At 44.5% G+C, this 21,430-nt stretch overlaps 1 protein-coding gene across 1 annotated transcript in view; it reads left to right on the forward strand.

Moving 5' to 3' along the window:
* The window catches only part of MYO5B (myosin VB), a 133,553-nt gene that overhangs the window by 82,884 nt on the left and 29,239 nt on the right, over positions 1–21,430 (forward strand). The window contains 7 exon segments of the mRNA XM_086629200.1: positions 206–362; positions 2,652–2,891; positions 7,502–7,741; positions 15,355–15,439; positions 16,849–16,997; positions 17,826–17,945; positions 19,559–19,696. Coding sequence (XP_086485326.1) covers positions 206–362; positions 2,652–2,891; positions 7,502–7,741; positions 15,355–15,439; positions 16,849–16,997; positions 17,826–17,945; positions 19,559–19,696 — 1,129 coding nt within the window.

Here is a 21,430-nt window from a genome sequence, read left to right on the forward strand (position 1 = left end):
TGTGTTCTCATTATTCTAACAGAGACATGCTGTCAGCTGTTCTTTTCTTAGCCTTACTGCTGGGATGGTCTTGCTTGAATACCATCAAGCTACTTTTGGAGAAAAGGTTTTTCTCTCTGTCCAGTTCAAAACTTATTATGACAGAAAAAAAAAAAAAAAAAAAGGAGTTCAGTTTTACTGCTAACCTTTTTCCTGTGCCTTGCAGGCTTGCTGAGTACCTGAGAAGGACAAGAGCTGCCATCATCTTCCAGAAGCAGTACCGAATGCTGCGGATCCTCCGAGCTTTCCAGAGGGTCCGCAACGCCACCATCACCATTCAGGCTTTCGCTCGGGGCATGTTTGTCAGGAGGATTTATCACAAGGTATGACTCCACGGAGTGTCTTGGCATTAGAAAAGAGTAGGAAGAGCCTTTATATTTACCTCCACTGCCATAGCACAGCGGTGTATTTATTGTGGCCCTTCTGATGTTTTCCGAAGCCGACTGCCTCTGCTGTTTCTGCAGAGCACACGGTGACGGCGAGCGTCGCCCTTTAAAGCTGTGCAAGCAAAAAACGATTTTGGCAGCACCTCAGAGGAGCAGCTAAATGAAGTTAGTCATTCGGATGCCGGGAGGCATTGTGGAAATCTGGAAATGTCATCTGATCTAACCCATACTCTGCAAAAATCTCCCTGGCAAACCCAATTTGTGTCTAAGCTGTGCTGTGGGTACCATTTCCAGTATGGTGAGAAGAGTGGTAGAGTCTGTCATGAGAAGTATCAAGTCATTTATTGATATGAATCCCTCTTTAATTAGTTCTCTCCATTAGCTTTCTGCGTTAAACCAGGAGCTGAAAGCAAGGAAGTAGAGGCTTAATAACAGTAGGTGATATGGTTTCTGTAAAGAAACCGAGAACAGCTTTGGGGGATCTTCTGTCCACTCTTCAAATCCAGCCTTACTTTAGTAGTCACCTAAATTTATGCCTAATGGGTGGTCCTGAGGCTGCTTGAAATTAGAGGCACCTAACGGGATGAGCCCATCCTGGAGGTGATGGAGGTTACCTGGACACCGGGTGACCCTCCAGCGAGATTGGAGATGTCCCCCAAAACAGAGCAGATGGATGCTGGTGATCAGGAATTTGTGCTGCTGATGCTTTTTCAGCATCTATTTTTTTAAATTGGAAGCCTCTGCAGGAGAGGCAGCTGGTCCAGCGTTTAAACTCTCTTGAGATTCAAGGCAACACAAAATCTTAACAAGGTGTAGAAGCTGGCTGAAGGTCAGGCCTCTCAAAACTGAACATTCTTAATCTTTGGAGCTTCTGGATACAGGTATTGGATATAGATGTCAATTCAAGTGCATGCTCAGTAACAGATGCAGGGCTGTAAGTGATGCTCCATGGGATCAGGACATGCTTGATACCCGCCAAGACTTTGCTGTAAGGCTGGAATAGGACCCTAAGGCAATGCCGTAGGGTTTCTTCTAGCTCTTTGGGCACCCTCAGCTGTCTCCATCTGTGAGAGTGCCAAGGCTGGAGACATTTCAGAGTAAGCTCATTTCAGAGTAACTGCTACTGCATCCTAAGTTCACACAATCACTTTAGTCTGAATTTAAATTTGCAAGTGCTGAGAAAGCCTTAGGGCGCAACAAAAGATTTGTAAGAGAAGCTGATTTGGTATCATTTCTGATACAAGCAACGTGTTAAAAACTTGCTTATGTTGATCTCTGCTGCAGTATTAGGAGGAAAGAAATACTGGGGGAATTTAAAGATTATGAGACACTTTGCTGTTTCTAGTTTGGGATAAGTTGTATCTCTAACATGTCAGCCCTCAGTTTTAGAGGAAGGAATTGAACTGCCACCTACTGTGAAGATTGCTGTGAATTTTGGGGGAGAAATACAATGCAAAAGTGCCAGAAGTTTCACAGAACCAGATAAGTTTATAGACATTGAATTATGCAAGAGAACTGGCTGCAGACTGTAGTGAGAGGACTCCAAGGTTTTATTTGAAGGTTATCTGTACGATAAGAAATCCCACCAGGACAGCATTTATCTGCAGTATAAATTATCATATTGCAGGGGTAGAACATAGAAAAAAAATATAAATCTAAAAACCTATTCTGGTGTGAGTTATACCTGATGTTGAAGGGACAATAAGTTTATTGCTAAGTGTTTTTGTGTCAGTTAACTGCTAGTTATGGATCTTACAGATCCATAGTCTGAGTACTATTCTGAGGTAGAATGTATGTTCTATTCCATGAAATATGTGAGCCCAGATGTCTCCTGTCCCTGTCGAGTCTCCTAGTTACCAACCAGGACCATATCCCCTCTTGTTTCACTGGCCAAGCAGGTCTTGACTCTTCAGAGAGCAGAGTTTTTCCTAAGAGAGGACTTGATGTGTCCTGTCTGCATCAGTTGAGCGCAGTGACTGGAGAAACCCCCCAGGAGGGGGTTTTGAAGTACCCCTTCCCTTCTACAAAAGAGAATGGAAAATAACAACCTCCATCTCCAGCTATCACCCCTTGCGCCTACCAAGACATTCCTGCTTGGAGGAGAAGCCCTTTGGAAGGCAGATTGGGAAGCATTGAGTGCCATGCTGCAGCCAAACCAAGGCAGCCGCAGCCATTGCAGGGTGACTTTTCTCCTTTGGTTGTCCCATTTCTGCCCATGTTTTGTAGATCCTTGTGGAGCACAAAGCCATCATCCTCCAGAAGTATGCCCGTGGCTGGCTGGCCCGCACTCACTTCCTCCGGATCAGAGGTGCCACCATCACCCTGCAGTGCTATTACCGGCGCATGAAGGCCAGGCAGGAGCTGAAGGCGTTGAAGATCGAGGCCCGCTCAGCAGAGCACCTGAAGAAGCTCAACATTGGCATGGAGAACAAGGTGGTCCAGCTTCAAAGGAAGATCGATGAGCAGGTACGTCCTGAGCATTGCTGGGACGAGCGTGGTCCTGCTTCTGCTTTGCCTCTCTTGTGCTGTCCTGTCTGGGAAGGTTTTTATCTTCCCATGATGTCTGGGAAGGATGTCATGGTGGTGGCAGCCTTCTGCGACTGCTGGCTAGACACTTGTAAGGGTGGGACACCACCGTGGAAGTGCAAATGCATTTGAATCTTGGGTCTTCACCTTGCTGTCTGAAGAACTTGCTCGGCAAGCTGCAACAGCTGCATTGTAATTGGTGTGAGAACTGCCCAGAAGGAGTCGGAGAAAGAAGATAAAATGGCAGTTTTGAAAGCTGTTACTTGAAAACCCAAGCCAGCTCCACGTGAGATCCCTGTGTCAAACAGGCTCTGGGCTGGATTGTTCCGTTATGCTTTCCGCAGAGCATTTGCCACAGTCTGTTGTACTGAACCATATGTCTTTTGAGCCACGTCACCTGGAAGGGAAACGGTAAATTGGGTAAATACTCACTTTGCAAAGTAGTTTGAGCATGATTGTGTTGCTGGATGTAAAAACTGTTTGGAGGTGGGATGTGTGGTGAGGGGTGAGATGGCATGATGTAAGCAGTAGATGCCTGTGTGGATGGCTTGACGGTCTTACAACATGATCACAGAGAAGTCTTCCTCTAATGCCCCTTCTCATTAATGAGGTACAGAATAATAGTTTGATTACACACTACTTAAGAGGAGGATTTTCTCGCCGACTAACAAGAGTGTGCAAGTTACTCAGATAACTACCCTCTGTGTTGCTTCCAGTGCTGTACAGGGACTTCTGGGATGAGTGTAAGAAATGCTGAGTAGGGCCCAGTTGTCCACTAATATTAATGGAGAAATTAACATCCACCTATATCCTTAAAACGCCCTTTTACCGGCAGGAGAATCTTTGTAAGTCAGGATACCTACTTATTTGTAGTACCAGTTATCAGTAATTAGAGTTTATCGTTCTGTTTGGGATGTGTCAAGAGCCCTTATACATCACATGCTGCTTCCTCGCTGCCTTAAACCTCTCCCACCCCTGTATGACATGAGAGGTCCCGCGATGAAGATGATGAGAAATGACGCTGCGTTGGCTCGGATGCTGCAGAGTCAAGACAGCCGGTGGTTTGCATTACTGCTGGCTGCTCTCGTGGCTGTATTAACTGGCTGCCAAGCGTGCAGCGCAGCAGAGTCTGACTTTCAAACTGGGGTGTTCAGTTTTACAACGCCTGCTTGCGTACTTAAATTTTGCAGGCAAACCGTAGCTTGGCAGTAGAAAACCGTAGGCATAAGATTCTCTGCATATCTGTGTATTGGAAACCTGTTTGATACGACTGTCCTTCATCTGGAGGGTGTTTAGTGGAATTAATTAAGATGAATCATTTCAGGTGCTTGCGTTTGGTCTGGACTCATGCAGTGAGTGTGGATGTCTGCGTTAGGTCTGTTGAGCTGCTGGGCTCGGAGGTGATTTTCTATTCACTGCTAGGAAAAGAGTAGGGGTGGAACAATAAAGAAAAACAATCTTTGGTTAATATTGGCTTTTTGGTCTTGGATTATGAAAGCAGCAGAAAGGTCTACTTTAGGGAAGGAGACATGGAGAGCTTTTAAGTAGGCAGAAATAATGGGCTGGAGCTCATCTTGATCTCCCTCGGTCTCTGCACAGACCATTTTGAAGGAGTTACTTTGCTTGCTTTCTTTTGCGGGAAAGAATTACTGCTCTGTATTACTGGTGGTGGTCTGTCCAGTGAGCTAATTTTAACCATCATTTCAGGACTGACAGGTTTCCCTGGGATGCTTTGGATGTGCTAATGAGCACTGTTCCAGTGGACTTTCTTTTCAGTGGACTGGATTTTTTTCTGGCAGCAGTGACTTTGCCGCATCGTGTTTTCCCTGAAGTATCTTGATTTCAGTCTTTGCTAATCTATAAACATGCATATAAACACATAACCTATAAACATGTAAAATGCCAATTAACTTTTTAAGAAAAATAAATTTGCAGGTAACCTGGAAAGCTGCAATCTCTGTTTCTGCTACTTTAGCTCATGCATAGAGGATGCAATACTCCGTGTGCCCCTGAAGAAGAGAAGATCATTCTTTGAAAACATTGAAACCTATTATTGTATGTCAGCCTCAGCTCACATGCTCCAGCATCCATAACTGGGCCTATTTAATTCAGTTTCTAAATAGGGTGAGGGATTTTTTTGGCACACACAAGAAAGGTTTAAATCTAGTTTGCTGCAAAATATCCACACTGGACCACTTTCTTCTGTCCTCGTTGGACCAATTTCTTCCTTTTTTCCTATTCTTTTCAGCCAAGTGAGGTTTTTGAAAATATTTATATTTGTATTGTAGCTGCCTGAGACACTTTTAAGGCTGTTACTCATTTTAGTGTCGTGTGTTCATGCAGCTGATATTTCGACTCACAGTGAGCTCCCTACAGTGTCTCTGCAAGTGAGAGTATCTCTGTGAGCAGTTGTTGTGAATAACAGTAGTTTAGGTAACAGCAGTAATGAAGTTGTTGTCTCTGTCATTGGTAGTAAAAGAAACTCTGGATAGGTCCGTGGAGCCTGGGTTGAATCCAGGACTGTCACAGTTCTGCTGGGCTGGATAATGATTTAAAATAAAGCAAGTTCAAGTTTATGGAGCTGTTGGAGCAGGTCCAGAGGAGGCTACAAAAGATGATCCGAGGGCTGGAGCACCTCTGCTATGGAGACAGGCTGAGAGAGTTGGGGATGTTCAGCCTGGAGAAGAGAAGGCTCCAGGGACACCTTCCAGCAGCCTTCCTAAAGGGGGCCTACAGGAAAGCTGGAGAGGGGCTTTTTCCAAGGGCGTGTAGTGATAGGACAAGAGGCAATGGATTTAGACTGAAAGAGGGCAGATTTAGGTTAGATCTAAGGAGGCTTGTCCGTTGTTTACTTGTTTTTCTATTTGAAATGTGTTATAATCTTGCTTCGGAGAGCTGAGACTGCAGCAAGAAAGGACTGCTTTGGGAGGACACCTAGAGGGGTGCCAAAAGGATGATCAGAGCCACGAATGAAGAAATGATCCTAACACTTGAAATCTAGAAGAGACTCATCCAAAGTATGGGTGGGGATTTTGGTATCCACTAGCTCACCATACATTTGTACAGGGGCCTGTTTGGTCTGGAAGAACCTGTGTAGGTCTAGAAGATAAAATTCTGTACTTTTATGGATGTGTTTTTTCTTTTCCAGGCTATAAAGGTCTTTGAAAACTGTTGTGCAGGAGCTAATGGGACCTTTGACTCCATTACAGAGATAGATCATAATTTTATGCATTGAAATTTTTTTTCTTGCCTAGTTGACTCTGGTGAATATCTTCGAGGAAGATATGGCATCTTTATTGCTTATCCTGATCAGTCAAAAATTGTATATCAGGACTTCCTTAGTCCATTGACTTTTTAAAATGATACATTTGGGTCTTTTAAAACTCCTGGCTTCTTCACCTCAAGCTTTTCTTAGCCTCCACATGAACTCAGAACTTCTGGATAGAAGGAGCAATTTCTCGTGAGCTGCTGTGACTCTGTGGGTGACTAAAGCTCTGAGAAACAGCAAAAGGCTAAGTTGCAGATTACCAGGCCCCTCGTCTGGTCTGGACAACAATCTGCATTTTCCAGCAAGACCAGGAAAGACCAAAACTGTTACTTCTGATGCTCAAGTGAAATATCCACCCAAGTCCCATTTATGAAAGGAAAGCCTTTCGGGTCTTTTGTACAGTGACTGATAATGAGCCCAGATCTTTAAAGCTGTATTGAAAGCTTTCAGAAAGGAAACTTCAAAAACCAGACTGCATTTTCAATTTCAAAATTATTCCTTCGCTCTCGTGGTTACCCACCTAATGTTAGCAAAGCTATGGGATAGACTCTTTACTGCAGCTCTTGGTCTGTTGTGAATTCATTATCATTTCTGGGGCTGGCTAATAACGATGATGTTTTATTAGCCACGATGTAGTTCCCATCAACTTTGATTTGAACTACAAAAATCAAATAAAGCTGCGGAATTTTCAGGTCTCAACACTTGAGAGTAAATCATTGCTGAGTGCTTTAAAAGAGAAAATCTGGGCAAGTAAAGAGGCGATTGAGCTGGCACATGACTTAAAGCTGGGGTTTAGGGAACTTTTTGTGCTCAAGGCTGCAGTTATGCTACACTACATTGTCACCCCAGGTTCCTGCCAGGATAGGAGTCAGGAATAAAAGAATAAACTGCAAACCAAGTATTGCAAAAAAAAAAAACCAAAACAAACCCAACCAAATTGCACGCCAGTTGCATTAAGCAACGTAGTTTGGAAGCTGTCACAATTGTAAGATTTATTTTTTATTTTCCGGTGCTACTGAGCATTGTTTACCTTTGCTTCAAGGGTAACATCAACGTAACGAATGCTTGTATAATCGTTACCAAAATATTATTGAGCTTTTGTCACAGTTTTGAAATTTTTAGCTTTGTGAGCTTTATTAGCACATGCGTGGAAAAGTTCGTTGTTGGAAGTTTGTTACCCACCACGCTCAAGGATTTTTGATGATTACTTTTGTAGCACATCAGTGCACGCATTGGTCTTGCTTATTGTCTGTCTTACTTGTTTTTGGGATGTTGGCTGCAGAACAAGGAATACAAACTTCTGAAGGAGAAGTTCTCTGTGCTCACAGCTGCCCAGTCCTCTGAGTTGGAAACGCTGAGGAAGGAACTGTTGCAATATCAGCAGAGCCACCAGGGTGGTGACGACCAGCTTGTCAATGTACAAAAAGAGGTAGAGCACCTCCAGCTGGAGATTGAAAAAGCTTATGAGGAGAAGGCGGCTGTGGAAGACAAGAATGCTAAGGAGAAAGCTCTACTGGAAAAGGTACGTGTATTTGTCATGTCTCATATTGTGTATGTAGGTGGTCATGCTGGTGAAATCTCACTCTTCACAAGTCTGGAGGGGAAAGAATTTCTGTTCTTTAATTGAGATTTTTTTCCTTTTGTCACTGAATGCACCTAGAACTTGCCTTTTAACCAGGACATGGGGCAGCAAGGGCAGGTGGACGTTTCTGCAAGAGCAGCAACTGCCTCATGTTGGAGGATGTCCATCTCAATGCGTTTTGTACAGCCAACCATGAAGAAACTCCCCAAACCAAGAGGAACGGGTCAAGGATTTGCTTCGCCAGCTGGATGCCCACAAGTCTATGGGGCCTGATGGTATCCACCCGAGAGTCCTGAGAGAGCTGGCGGATGTCATTGCCAAACCCCTGTCCATTATCTTTGGGCAGTCTTGGCTCACTGGGGAAGTTCCACTGGAATGGAGGCTGGTGGATGTTACCCCCATTTACAAAAAAGGGCGGAAGGAGGATCTGGGGAACTACAGGCCTGTCAGTTTGACCTCGGTGACGGGCAAAGTCATGGAACAGGTTATCTTGAGTGCTATTAATGAGCACGTACAGGTTAACCGGGTGATCAGGCCCAGTCAACTTGGGTTTATGAAAGGCAGGTCTTGCCAATCAAACCTGATCACCTTCTATGACAGGGTGACCCGCCTGGTTGACGAGGGAAGGGCTGTGGATGTAGTTTTCCTGGACCTCAGTAAAGCTTTCAATACAGTCTCTCAGTGTGACCTCAGTAAAACCTTCAATACAGTCTCTCAGTGTTCTGGTTGAGAAACTGATAACTGCTGGCCTGGACTGGCACACCCTCCTTTGGGTTAAAAACTGGCTGGATGGCCGGGCCCAAAGAGTGGTGGTAAATGGGGCTAAATCTGGCTGGAGGCCGGTCACCAGTGGGGTTCCCCAGGGCTCAGTGCTGGGTCCAGTTCTGTTTAACATCTTTATCAATGACCTGGATGAGGGGATTGAATGTACCCTCAGTAAATTTGCGGACGACACCAAGCTGGGAGGCTGTGTCGATCTGCTCGAGGGTAGGGAGGCCCTTCAGAGGGATTTGAACAGCCTGGATCGTTGGGCTGAGGCCAATGGCATGAGCTTTAATAAGGCCAAGTGCAGAGTCCTTCACTTGGGGTGTAAAAACCCCAAGCATCGCTATAGGCTCGGGGAGGAGTGGCTGGAGAGCTGCCTGGCGGAAAAGGACCTGGGGGTGTTGGTTGACTACCGGCTTGATATGAGCCAGCAGTGTGCCCAGGTGGCCAAAAAGGCCAATGGGATACTGGCGTGTATCAAGAATAGTGTGACTAGCAGGAGCAGGGAAGTGATCCTGCCCCTGTACTCGGCACTGGTGAGGCCGCACCTGGAATATTGTGTCCAGTTTTGGGCCCCTCGCTTTAAGAGAGATATTGAGCTCCTGGAGCGGGTCCAGAGAAGGGCGACTAAACTGGTCAAGGGGCTGGAAAATAAAACTTATGGGGAGCAGCTGAGGGAGTTGGGGCTGTTTAGCCTGGAGAAGAGGAGGCTGAGGGGAGACCTGATTACGGCCTATAAATACTTGAGAAGGGATGGTGGGGAGGTGGGGGAAGGGCTCTTTACATTAGTGATGGGTGATAGAACAAGAGGAAATGGGTATAAGCTTAGTCAGGGGAGATTCAGGTTGGATGTTAGGAAGTATTTCTTCTCTGAAAGGGTTGTCAGCCACTGGAATAGGCTGCCCAGGGAGGTGGTTGAGTCCCCACCCCTGGATGTGTTTAAGAAAAGGGTGGATGTACTGCTTAGGGACATGGTTTAATTGGGGTATTAGGGACGGTTGGACTGGATGATCTCTAAGGTCTTTTCCAACCTAGAAATTCTATGATTCTACGAACCCAGACTCGTCTGGAAATACAGGCATTTAATAACCATGAATACGCCAGAGCTTTGTGCATATGCAGTGATTCCTCATGGTATGTAATGCAAAATTTTGGAGAAGGCTGCCATAGATGCTGTAAATATTAGCAAAATGTCCTTCCTTAGTCCAGCTTGATAAGGGACATCAGGCTTGGTTTCTGCCATGCGGTCCGTGACCGTTGGAGCTGGTTGTAGTGGCTGGTGTTGTAGGTACGTGCAGAGTATGACTGGTGTGGGGACCAACTCGTCTCTCCCAAGCAGAGGCACTGCTCCAACACCAGCCAGACTGGTTGTTATGAGCCTTTATAGGGTTTGGAGCTGTGATGTAGACTAAACATCTTTATTTTTTTTCTCCTCCTTCATGCAAATTTTGTGAGCTTTCTGGATCCTTTGAATGGCTACAGCACTGCCACTGTTGTACAAGAAACCATTCTAGTGGGAGAAAAAGGCTTAATGTACAAAGTTTTGCAAATAGTGAAAATGAACCTTTTTCCCTGAATTTCTTTGGTCGGGTTCATTTTGAATTACCTTCACACTCATTCTCATAACCTAAGGCGCTAAGGTATGGGTGCAGTTTCCTGCTGTGAATGCTTGTGGCTGCTTAGTTTAAATCCATGATCTTTCTGCACCAGCAATTGAAGTGGTTTCTTTGATCCCACTATTGGAAAGAACTTAGGGCTTTTCTACTCTATGTATAACACAGATACATACATATAGCACAGATATATACAGCATAGATAAAGCTGTTTTGCAGGTGTTATAGAATAGCTCTTTTTGTGTGACAACCTGAAGATTAAAAAAAAAAGTCTGGGATTAGCTGTATTTCTGTGGTTTTTTTTATGGTGGAAGAGTGCCCAGATGAGGCGCTTTTGGGGCCCTTCACCCAGCAGCACCTGCCCTGGCCAACCTCCCTTTGTGGGTAAGCCCTGGGACGGTGGGTTTGGGTGAGTAGCTGTGGGGACTCTGTCGTCGGGATAACTGAGTCTCAACAACTAGCACAGCTGAAATGTATTTTTGGGTGTACTTCTCAACAAAAGAACATTCAGCCTGAACATGTGTTGTCTCTTGGCTGGATACAACAGAGAAAAGTAGTGGCTCTGCTCTTTGCCCATATATTGCACCCACACAGGGACATATGGGAGTCAGTGATTTTCTTTTCTCCAACACCAAACGGCAAGATCCTTTTTGGCACAGGGCTCAGTTCATCAGCTGGCTGCAGTGCAGGCTTTTAGAGCCTGAAAGGAAGGATGCTTTATTTTGAAGGTGATGCAGCTGGGGGAAAACTGCTTCTCTTTGTTCTTGATTGCAAATCCCCTTTGAGCACTCAGAAGAAAGGTTGATTTAATGACCGAAGAAATGCTTTCAAAAAGCATGAAAACAAAGCAAAAGCTTTCCCTTGTTGTTTAAGTGCCTAACAGCAGAGCAAATACTGTGCACTTTTCCATGACAGTAAATGGTTTAATTATAAAATATTTTGCTGAGCAGGGCAGACTCCCATTTCTGACATTAACTTTCAATCTCCTTTCGGTTTATTGACCATGGGAAGATGGAGAAGACCTGTTTCCTTCCTGAAAACACTCACTTAGCCAAAAAATCACTTTCTGATAAAAATTCTGATAGAGATCTTTGAGTAGTTCTAAAAACTACCAAAAGCGTGGGGAGTGTTGTGAAACCAAATTCAGGTGGGAGAAGCACTTTTCACCTTCAATAGCAAGACTGCAGCGTGGTCGTGGTGGGATGTGCTTGCTCTGGAGATGACACCCAAAGTCAGTTGGACACTTCTGAGTGAGACTGAGACAGCCTGAATTTTACTGACTTGAGCTGGGGCTGCAGCTTCTGCAAATCCATATTAATTATGATTTTGTCACTGAAAAGAATGTCCTTTAATCTCTTCCTTATAGCTTTTTTCTCCAACTCCTTAGTTTTAGAGTAGCCCTTCTTAAATCATTTCATGATAAAGTTTAGAACGTCAGATCTAGAACAACTCTTCCTAGGGCTTTCAGTAGCACCTCATCATCTCAGTTGGTGAGCTAGGATGGTTCAAAGCCTGGCCAGGACTCTTATCGGGAAAATCCTAAATGCCATCATCCTCTCCTTGCAAGATTAGGGGAGGACCAGAGCCGGATCTCGTGGGCAGGTCATTCCAGTGTAGCACTTAAATAAGGGCTGAAGCCATCACGAGTGGTCACTGCTCAGCATCTTCCATAGAAATTCTTCAAAGAGGGTGCTGTTGCGTTTGAAGCACCTTCAGAGATGTTTTCTATAGAAGGATGTGTGTGAGGCACAAAAGGTACCTGAGATGGAGTTTGTGCTGCTTGGCCGTTGTGTAACCTGCTCCGCTTGTCCCTACTGGTGTTTAATGGACTGTTTTCGTTCTCATTGGGTTTCTGTTAAACACAAATTCCAAATTCCAGCCTGTCTCTGATTCACATGTAAACAAGAATGCGATAAATGAGTTAAGATCACTTAAGATCACATCTTAAAAATATCTACATCCAATCTGGATTAGAAATTTTTAAACCTGGGAATAATCGTTGCGGATTCTACCAAGCCTTTCAGTTTTAAAATATCCCCCCCAGCACAGTTGGACGTACTCCAAGTTTTTGTCTTGTTTTGTTTTCCAATCATCATTACTTTGCTCTCTGGGCAGAAGAGTTCATTTTCAGCACCCGTTAAAGAGTGCTAGTAAAATAATCCCATTGCCTTAAATCTTTTCCCTGATGGGATAAACGAGTCTTGTTCCTCACTGTCCCATTGCAGCACAGATTTTCCTTCCCTTCTGTCGCTCTTGTAGCTCTTCTCCATTTTTTTAAGAACACATCCTAACTTGAAGATGCTAGTGCTGATCTAATGGCTGCACATCTGCTAAGTGATACTTACCTGAAGTGATGTATAAATGAAGGAAGGATCCGGGGGAACGAAAGGAGGATCCGGGGAACTACAGGCCTGTCAGTTTGACCTCGGTGACGGGCAAAGTCATGGAACAGGTTATCCTGAGTGCTATTAATGAGCACATACTGGTTAACCGGGTGATCAGGCCCAGTCAACATGGGTTTATGAAAGGCAGGTCTTGCCAATCAAACCTGATCACCTTCTATGACAGGGTGACCCGCCTGGTTGACGAGGGAAGGGCTGTGGATGTAGTTTTCCTTGACCTCAGTAAAGCCTTTGATACAGTTTCTCATAGTGTTCTGGTGGAGAAACTGGTAACTGCTGGCCTGGATAGGCACACCCTCCTTTGGGTTAAAAACTGGCTGGATGGCCGGGCCCAAAGAGTGGTGGTAAATGGGGCTAAATCCGGCTGGAGGCCGGTCACCAGTGGGGTTCCCCAGGGCTCAGTGCTGGGTCCAGTTCTGTTTAACATCTTTATCAATGACCTGGATGAGGGGATTGAATGTACCCTCAGTAAATTCGCGGACGACACCAAGCTGGGAGGCTGTGTCGATCTGCTCGAGGGTAGGGAGGCCCTTCAGCGGGATTTGGACAGACTGGATCGTTGGGCTGAGGCCAATGGCATGAGCTTTAATAAGGCCAAGTGCAGAGTCCTTCACTTGGGGTGTAAAAACCCCAAGCATCGCTACAGGCTCGGGGAGGAGTGGCTGGAGAGCTGCCTGGCGGAGAAGGACCTGGGGGTGTTGGTTGACTACCGGCTTGATATGAGCCAGCAGTGTGCCCAGGTGGCCAAAAAGGCCAATGGGATGCTGGCGTGTATCAAGAATAGTGTAACCAGCAGGAGCAGGGAAGTGATCCTGCCCCTGTACTCGGCACTGGTGAGGCCGCACCTGGAATATTGTGCCCAGTTTTGGGCCCCTCGCTTTCAGAGAGATATTGAGCTCCTGGAGCGGGTCCAGAGAAGGGCGACTAAACTGGTCAAGGGGCTGGAAAATAAAACTTATGGGGAGCGGCTGAGGGAGTTGGGGCTGTTTAGCCTGGAGAAGAGGAGGCTGAGGGGAGACCTGATTACGGCCTATAACTACTTGAGAAAAGATGGTGGGGAGGTAGAGGAAGGACTCTTTACATTAGTGATGGGTGATAGAACAAGAGGAAATGGGCATAAGCTTAGTCAGGGGAGATTCAGGTTGGATGTTAGGAAGTATTTCTTCTCTGAAAGGGTTGTCAGCCACTGGAATAGGCTGCCCAGGGAGGTGGTTGAGTCCCCATCCCTGGATGTGTTTAAGAATAGGGTGGATGAGCTACTTGAGGATATGGTTTAATGGGGATTAGGGACGGTTGGACTGGATGATCTCTAAGGTCTTTTCCAACCTAGAAATCTATGAATCTATGAATATAGTTGGTTTTAGTACTGAATATTAACATCATGGCTCAGTTCAGAGCATTCAGAATACCAGTAGTGCTGCATACCTTAAATTGTGTTTTCTTCACTTTCTAGTTGTATTTCCAGTGTCCAACTTTTCTATTATATGAAGACATGCAGGAGATTGCAGTCTCATACAGATAGCTGGAGCAAATGAACGGATCGGAGACCGAGGGATAGTGGGGTCTTCTAGTTTCTGTGCACAGGATAAGGCTGCTTCATTTGTGACTAACAGTAAAATACTCATTATGCTTTTATCCTCACCGTTAATATGTGTCTAGCACATGCAGCATTTGACAAAATACCTTGGTTTGAGCATGTTTGTGTGGAAGACTGAAGTCTGTGCTAGGAGTAGGTGCCAGCTGGGCTGCCTGTAACTTTTATCTGGTGGTGACAGCAAAATTGTTATTTCTGGCACTGATAACTTTTATTATGGTGTGTACGGTGTTGTTTATCTCTGACATCTTGAGATCCTTCTGCTGTATGTAGCTGTGTTCTAAGCCGTGGCCAGAGGATGCGATGGAGCAGGCAGAGGGAATGACATTATGCTGGGATGATGTGTCAGTTTGTCCTCTGACCTGACAGCAGCAGAATCATCCTGCTTAACCGTAGCAACGTATTTCCCTTGATAATGTGATGGTTTTGTGATAACACTGTTGAATGCATCAGAATTCCTGAGGATGAACGAAATTACAGGATGGATTGCTGTCAGAGTCAGCCCAGCCTTATTGTTGTGACAAGTGGCCTTACTTCCCTTCATTTTTATTAAAGAGGTAGTTAAAAAAAAAAAAGGAAAGAATTCTGTTTTGCAGGATTTAGTTTCTGTTTTCATTTCAGCACTAGTGTGATGCATTTAAGTGACTACAGTCTTGTTACATGAAATGATATGCATGAGGTTAAAAAACCCTGAACTGTGTAGTCTTAGTGCTCACATTTGCTCTGTCCATCTTAACTGCTCAAGTGCTTTGTTGCTTGAAACAGTCAGCAGGTTTTTTTCCCCCCAACAGCAGTCAGTGCTGTGACTTGGAGAAAGGAATGAAGCCCATGGAGATGTGGGAATAAAACTCTAAATTGGTGACCTGATCACTTGTAGGAGTTTCACTCCTGCAGATTGTGATCACCAAGTCCAGGTATTTTGTAAGATTCTGCTAAAAACATTGATTTAAGAGGGAAACTCACCCAGGAAAAGAAAAGCCAGTCTCTGTTTTTGCAGTGTGGTTCTCCTACGCTTCAACTCCTGATGTACAAAGGATAACTGGCAAAGCACAAGGAGGTAGATCTTTTAAACAGCAGAGGAAGCCCAAACAAAGCTCTCTGTTTCCAGCCAGGTGAAACGTAATCCCTTGCAGAGGCTCTGACCTGCAGCAAGCAGTAATTTTTTGCCTTATTTCATAGCACATATCTGACTTGGAAAAAGAAAATGCTCTCCTGAAGCAGGAAACTGAGGAGCTTCACAGCAGGATCCTGTGTCAACGCGAAGGTAAGAAAAAATGCTTATAGCATTGCAATGCCTCCACTAAACGAGGAGCTTGACTCTTCTCTCCTCAAATTTGTTTTTCCTGCATGTTTTTTTTTTCCTGCTTTTAAAAGCGCTAATCTTCCTGCACCCCTTTCCTGGTGTTTTCTGTCATTGTTTTTGTTGTGGGGACAGTTCTGCTCATGCTGTCCTGCTGGTGGGTGGCAAGACAGAGGCTGGTTTAATTGGTGAAATATGGAATAAAGTACCTAAAAGGGCTCTTTAGTTCTGTTAATGTTGCAGCATTTACTGTGGGTGATGTGGGAGGCAGCGAGGCTGCTAGGTGTGGAGAATAACAGCATCCCAAGATGGATGAATAGAGGAACAGCACAGCTGATGATATTGAGCTGTTAACAAAGGTTTTCTCTAATGTGACATGAGTCTTAGAGTGTTTTTTAAAACAGAGACTTAGATGGTGAGACATACATAGAGTAAAACAGCCTGGGAAAATCCCAAGCCACGAAAGAAACTAGCATGTGTGTATTGAGCTTTTTTATTTTGTATCATCCTTTTCAGCTTTGATTTTGTTGCAGGATTTACAAAGAGCATCACACATCATTCTATGGATGTGTCTATCACTGTCCCGTGGTACTGGTGAAGTACCTCTTGCTCTCAGCCTGATGCAAAATAAAGGAATGAAACTAACATGTTAAAAAGAAACTTGCTGCAAATATTTCTTCATCTTTTATGGAATGCTTTAGGAGCATCGAAGCGTGGGGAAAGCAAGTGGAGGGGTTTTGCTGGGTGTCCACTCATTTAAAAGGACACACGGACTATATTTGCCCAGTTTCTTAAAAAGGGGAGGGAGCAAATTTGCTTCCGAAAAGGAGTTTTTAACAAAATAATGAATTTAATTGGATATAAAATAGTTTCAACCGTGGTAGATGATTGATGGTGACATGAGAAAGAGATGCTGCTGTTAATTTGCTCCTATGCCAAATCTGGTGGTGGGAAGCAGGCAGAGAAGTATTTAAATGCAGCGAGTACCAAAGGCACTTCTTAAACGTGATTATATTTCCATACTGTGCTGGTCTTTTCTTAAAGTGGGTTTATGACTGTCCCACAGGAGCTGCAGCTGGTGTAGCTGAGTTACATGTCATAGATCTGATGGTTTGTAGGGGCTGGAGATTTTTCTTTAAGTCAGATGGCAGAGAACTCTGCTCTCTGAGCAGAAGAGCTCAAGCTGTTCCAAACGATGAGGAGACAGATCTAGATTATAATAGTCTCTAAATATTGGAGAATGCTTCTATGTCTTTTAAAGGCTCTTGACAGAGAGCAATTCATTAATTAGTCATTGTCATTGCACATGTTTACAAGAAGTTCATTTCAGAGATAAAGGTCACAATTCATTTTTTTTTTTCCTTATTTTAAAGACGAATTTGCACAAAAAGCATTGGAGGAAAATAACCAGCTGAAGAAAGAGCTGGAAGAGGAGAGGTCTCGTTATCAGAACCTGGTAAAGGAGTATTCGAGGCTGGAGCAGAGATATGACAATCTGCAGGACGAAATTACTATTGCAAAGGTAATTAAACTGAAATTATCCCTCTTCTGTTGTGTCCTGGACATAATGTTGATGACTTGGTAACGTGACTCACTCATCCCCAAAACACTTAATAGAACAGACGTTATTGTGCAGTTTGTGCTTTTTATTTATAAGACTGAACTTCTACTCTGAAGCTGAACCATATGTGTGCCTTGAAAAAGGAGCCTGATCTTTCATGCTTCTCTGTTAACTACACAGAGATATCTTTGAATCTCAGGAAGAGCTGGTTCACGCTTCTTGTTTTGCTTTTTGTTTCAGTAATGTTCATGTGTAGGTGTTGGATTAAAAAAGCAAAAACCAAGAAAAACCCCAACAACATGGCCTCAGAATTTCAAAAGCCAAAGTTCTTAGGTTCAGCTTTGCTACTGTTGAAAATTAAATTAAATAGAGTTGTGCTGGATTAGGTGGAAGGTTGAGTGTTCAAAGGGAGTCCCAGAGGGTGCTGTGAACAGCATAATCTTGAGCTCAGATTTGCTCAAGATGAACATGTGAACAGCATAATCTTGAGCTCAGATTTTGCTTGTACTTGGCAGGCGTCTGGCGTCATGAAAAGTCTTTAATTCATGCAGAATTTTTCAACTGAACTTCTGTATCACTTCACTGTTTTAAAGTATTCCATTGTGTGAAGATGAATATTATGGTAGGGCATGAGAACCAGAAAGTGGAATTTGCTGTAAGGTGATGGTTAAGCCTTTTGTAAAGGTAACCTTAATGTATAAACACATATTTGCTTTAAGAAACAATGCTTTGTGAGGAATCCGTCCTTAAACACCGAACGCTTTACGTGTCTTCACCTCTTCTTGGCAGCAATCCCTGGGGCACAGAAGAAACCCATCCAACCAGAGCAGTTTGGAGTCCGATTCCAATTGTGCGTCGGTAGCAGCCTCCGAGATAGGAGACACCGAGGATGTCATACAACAAGTGGAGGTACGATACGTCGGGCAGGCTCGGGGGGAGAGCCCTGCTCTGCACAGATCGTTGATGTGGGTCTTGGAGCACGCAGGAGGAACGCAGGATGGGCTGTAAGGTGTGAGGGATTAAATTGACCTCACGCCCCGGGAATACATCGTTAATTGTGTGAGAGGGACTGCAGCGTTGCGGTGCAGGCTGCTGGAGCGGGTCCAGAGGAAGGACACGAAGATGATCCGAGGGCTGGAGCACCTCTGCTATGGAGACAGGCTGAGAGAGTTGGGGCTGTTCAGCCTGGAGAAGAAAAGGCTCTGGGGAGACCTTCCAGCAGCCTCCCAGTACCTAAAGGGGGCCTAGAAGAAAGCTGGAGAAGGACTTTTTCCCAGGGCACGTAGTGACAGGACAAGGGGCAATGGCTTTAAACTGAAAGAGGGGAGATTTAGATTAGATATAAGGAAGAAATTCCTCACTCTAAGGGTAGTGGGGCACTGGACCAGGTTGCCCAGACAAGCTGTGGCTGCCCCATCTCTGGAAGTGTTCAAGGCCAGGTTGGATGAGGCTTTGGGCAACCTGGTGTAGTGGAGGGTGTCCCGGCCCATGGCAGGGGGTGTTGGAACTGGATGATCTTTGAGGTCCCTTCCAACCCAAACCATTCTCTGATTCTATGTTCTGTGCTGTGGCAAATGCCTACTTGTTTGTGAGGTCAGACTTAAATAGGGCTCTAAATGTAACAAAGTGTTGTCTTTTGGCCATACTGACTTAAAGACTGATGAAAATTCATCAAAGCAGTCAGCGTCATTACATGTGGTTATTCCTAGCACCGATGGCAGTGACCGTATAGCGATCCTTCTCCGCTCGGATGCCAGAGTTCATTACCCCCTTGCGCTGAGCAGTTTCATTCCAGTGCATCTTCACGGATGCTTTGCTGGCCAGCGCAGCCCCTGTAATCAACAGGCTCTTAAGACAGAAAAGAGTGGCATAAATTATTCCCTGGCTGTGAAGAATCACAAGGAGAAGGGAAACATGGTCTTTGCTTACGTTTGCTGGAATAGGCTGCTTTTTACACTCAACTTTCAGGACTCACGAGCACGCGTGGATGATGAATGTTTTTAGGATCTGCGACCCCACTGGCAGGACCATATTTTGGGTCCCACATACCACGCCTGTGGAAACCCTCACTCCCCTTTGTTGGCTGCTCTGTTATAGCTTTAATATTTCTGAACTGCTCTGAGAGCATTTGCTGAAGTCAAAGTCATCGGTATTGGCAGTGCTCTAATGTAAAATAGTCCAGGTGAAAGCCCATTAAAAACCAACTAATAAATACTTGGCTAGAAGGGACTCAGTAGGGCATGTTAATGTTCTTAGCTGTGGCCACATCAGCCTGCTTATCTGTTGGGCTGTTAAACATTCAGTGGTTTATTAAAATGAGTCAACTGTTCATTGACTTTAAAAATAGGTGCTTAAAATGGGAGTTTGGTCTTTGAAAATACGTGCCCTTCTTCGGATGCGTCTGTTACTGGCGGTGGCTGGGGTCGGTGCTGGTGTACAGTCAGGGTGTATCTGGCACTGTGCCTGGTTATAAAACTTGACTGATGTCTTCTCTTTTTTTCCACTCTCCTGTTCTTCTCCAGGAGATCGAGACAGAGAATGTAGACATGGACATGAACCTCTTCCTAAAGCTACAGACGCGAGTGAGGGAGCTCGAGCACGAGAAGAAGAAGCTGCAAAGCCAGCTAGAGAAAAAGAAGCAAGAGAGCAATAAATCCCAAGTAAGAGATGTCTTTTTGTTTATACCAATGTTTCATGTTGACAACTGGCTCTCCTTGATTGCCTGAGGACACGTGATGTAAGAATTGAGGTTTGAGAGTGATGAGGTCAAGTTAAGAGGCAGCAAATCCAGCTGGAAAATGGAGAGAAACTGTTTTGGCAGCTAAGGACAGTTCATAGAATCAGAGAATGGTTTGGGTTGGAAAGAACCTTCAAGATTATCTAGTTCCGATCCCCCTGCCATGGGCAGGGACACTTACCACTACACCAGGTTGCTTCAAGCCTCGTCCAACCTGGCCTTGAACACCTCCAGGGATGGGGCATCCATGACTTCTCTGGGCAACCTCTTCCAGTGCCTCACCACCCTCACAATGAAGAATTTCTTCCTTGGATCTAATCGAAATCTACACTTTTTCAGTTTAAATCCATTTCCCCTTGTCCTATCACTACACGTCCTTGTAAAAAGCCCCTCTCCAGCTTTCCTGTAGCCCCTTTGAAGTACTGGAAGGCTGCTAGAAGGTGTCTGCAGAGCCTTCTCTTCTTCAGGCTGACAGCACCCAGTCTTTCAGCCTTTTATTTTATTTTTTTATTTTTTTTTTTTTTTAGTGAACTGGTTATAACTGATTTAGGGCAGTATCTTAAGTATCTTGAAAGCAATGAAGTGTAGAATCAATTTTGGAGCATTTTAGTCTGCCTACACTGGTCCAGTTTCCTTGTCTTAAGAAGTTTGAAGCATGGACTGAGTTTTGTTAGCAAAGGTGAGAACAAGAAAGGGGAGCATGAGTATTTGGAGGATTGCAGATGGACGTGGTGCTGCACGGACACAGATACCACCTTTTGGCTGGATCAAACCCAGAAGAGAAAGGCCCTGGTGCCCCACATCTCCTCATGTCTTTCAGTTGATTTGGGTTAATGAAGCGCTTCTTTGCAGTCCTGGCTTCCCCCTGTCCAGCAGCGTGTGGTGTGAGCTAATAAGCACTTCACAGACATGCCAGGCTTGTGTCCTCTGTTTGGTATTGTTATAATCTGTGTAGTTTGTTTTGGGTTTTTTTTTTTCCCCTGGTAATGATCATATAGGAATGTAGCTTTAAAAATGGTATAGTAAATCAGAAATAGCAAGATAGCTGTTAGAAGAATGGGTTCTTTCTTTCTTTTGTATGATAGGGGTATTACTTTGATATAAGCTTTCTTCCTTATGAAAAAATATCTTCCTACAGTCTGCGTTGTTCGCATGGAAGTAATTTTTTTTTTTTTTTAAATACTAAAAAAAATCAAGATTACTGACAGCATAGCAGTAACTTAAGGGACAGGATTCCATCCAGGCTTGCAACTGGAATCTGAAAATACAGATCCCTGGCTATGGATGAGCTGATGTTTAGCATGGGGAGGGCTTTTAATAGCAGATCTCTTGTATATGTTTTACGCTGCCATCTGTAACTGAGGCTCTGTGGCTTGTTCAGAGGCCAGAACGTGGGATACGATGCGTGCCATGAAACAGCAGTGCTGTATGGATGGTATCACGAAGCAGTAAAGATGCTCTTATATAAAATGCTGAGCAAATGCCATCACTCTTGGTTTCATAATTGAAATTTCTGGGGCTGTTGTTGCTTTGTTTGGGAATTATTTTGTTTATTTCTCTCTGGTGCGGTGTCTGTTGACAAATGCAATGAGAGACTCAACAAAAGTCATCAACAGTAATTAGTTACTTCCATCACCAGATATTTTTACTTATCACC

This window comes from Tauraco erythrolophus, chromosome Z (genome assembly GCF_009769465.1).
Source record: "Tauraco erythrolophus isolate bTauEry1 chromosome Z, bTauEry1.pri, whole genome shotgun sequence".
NCBI lineage: Eukaryota > Metazoa > Chordata > Aves > Musophagiformes > Musophagidae > Tauraco > Tauraco erythrolophus.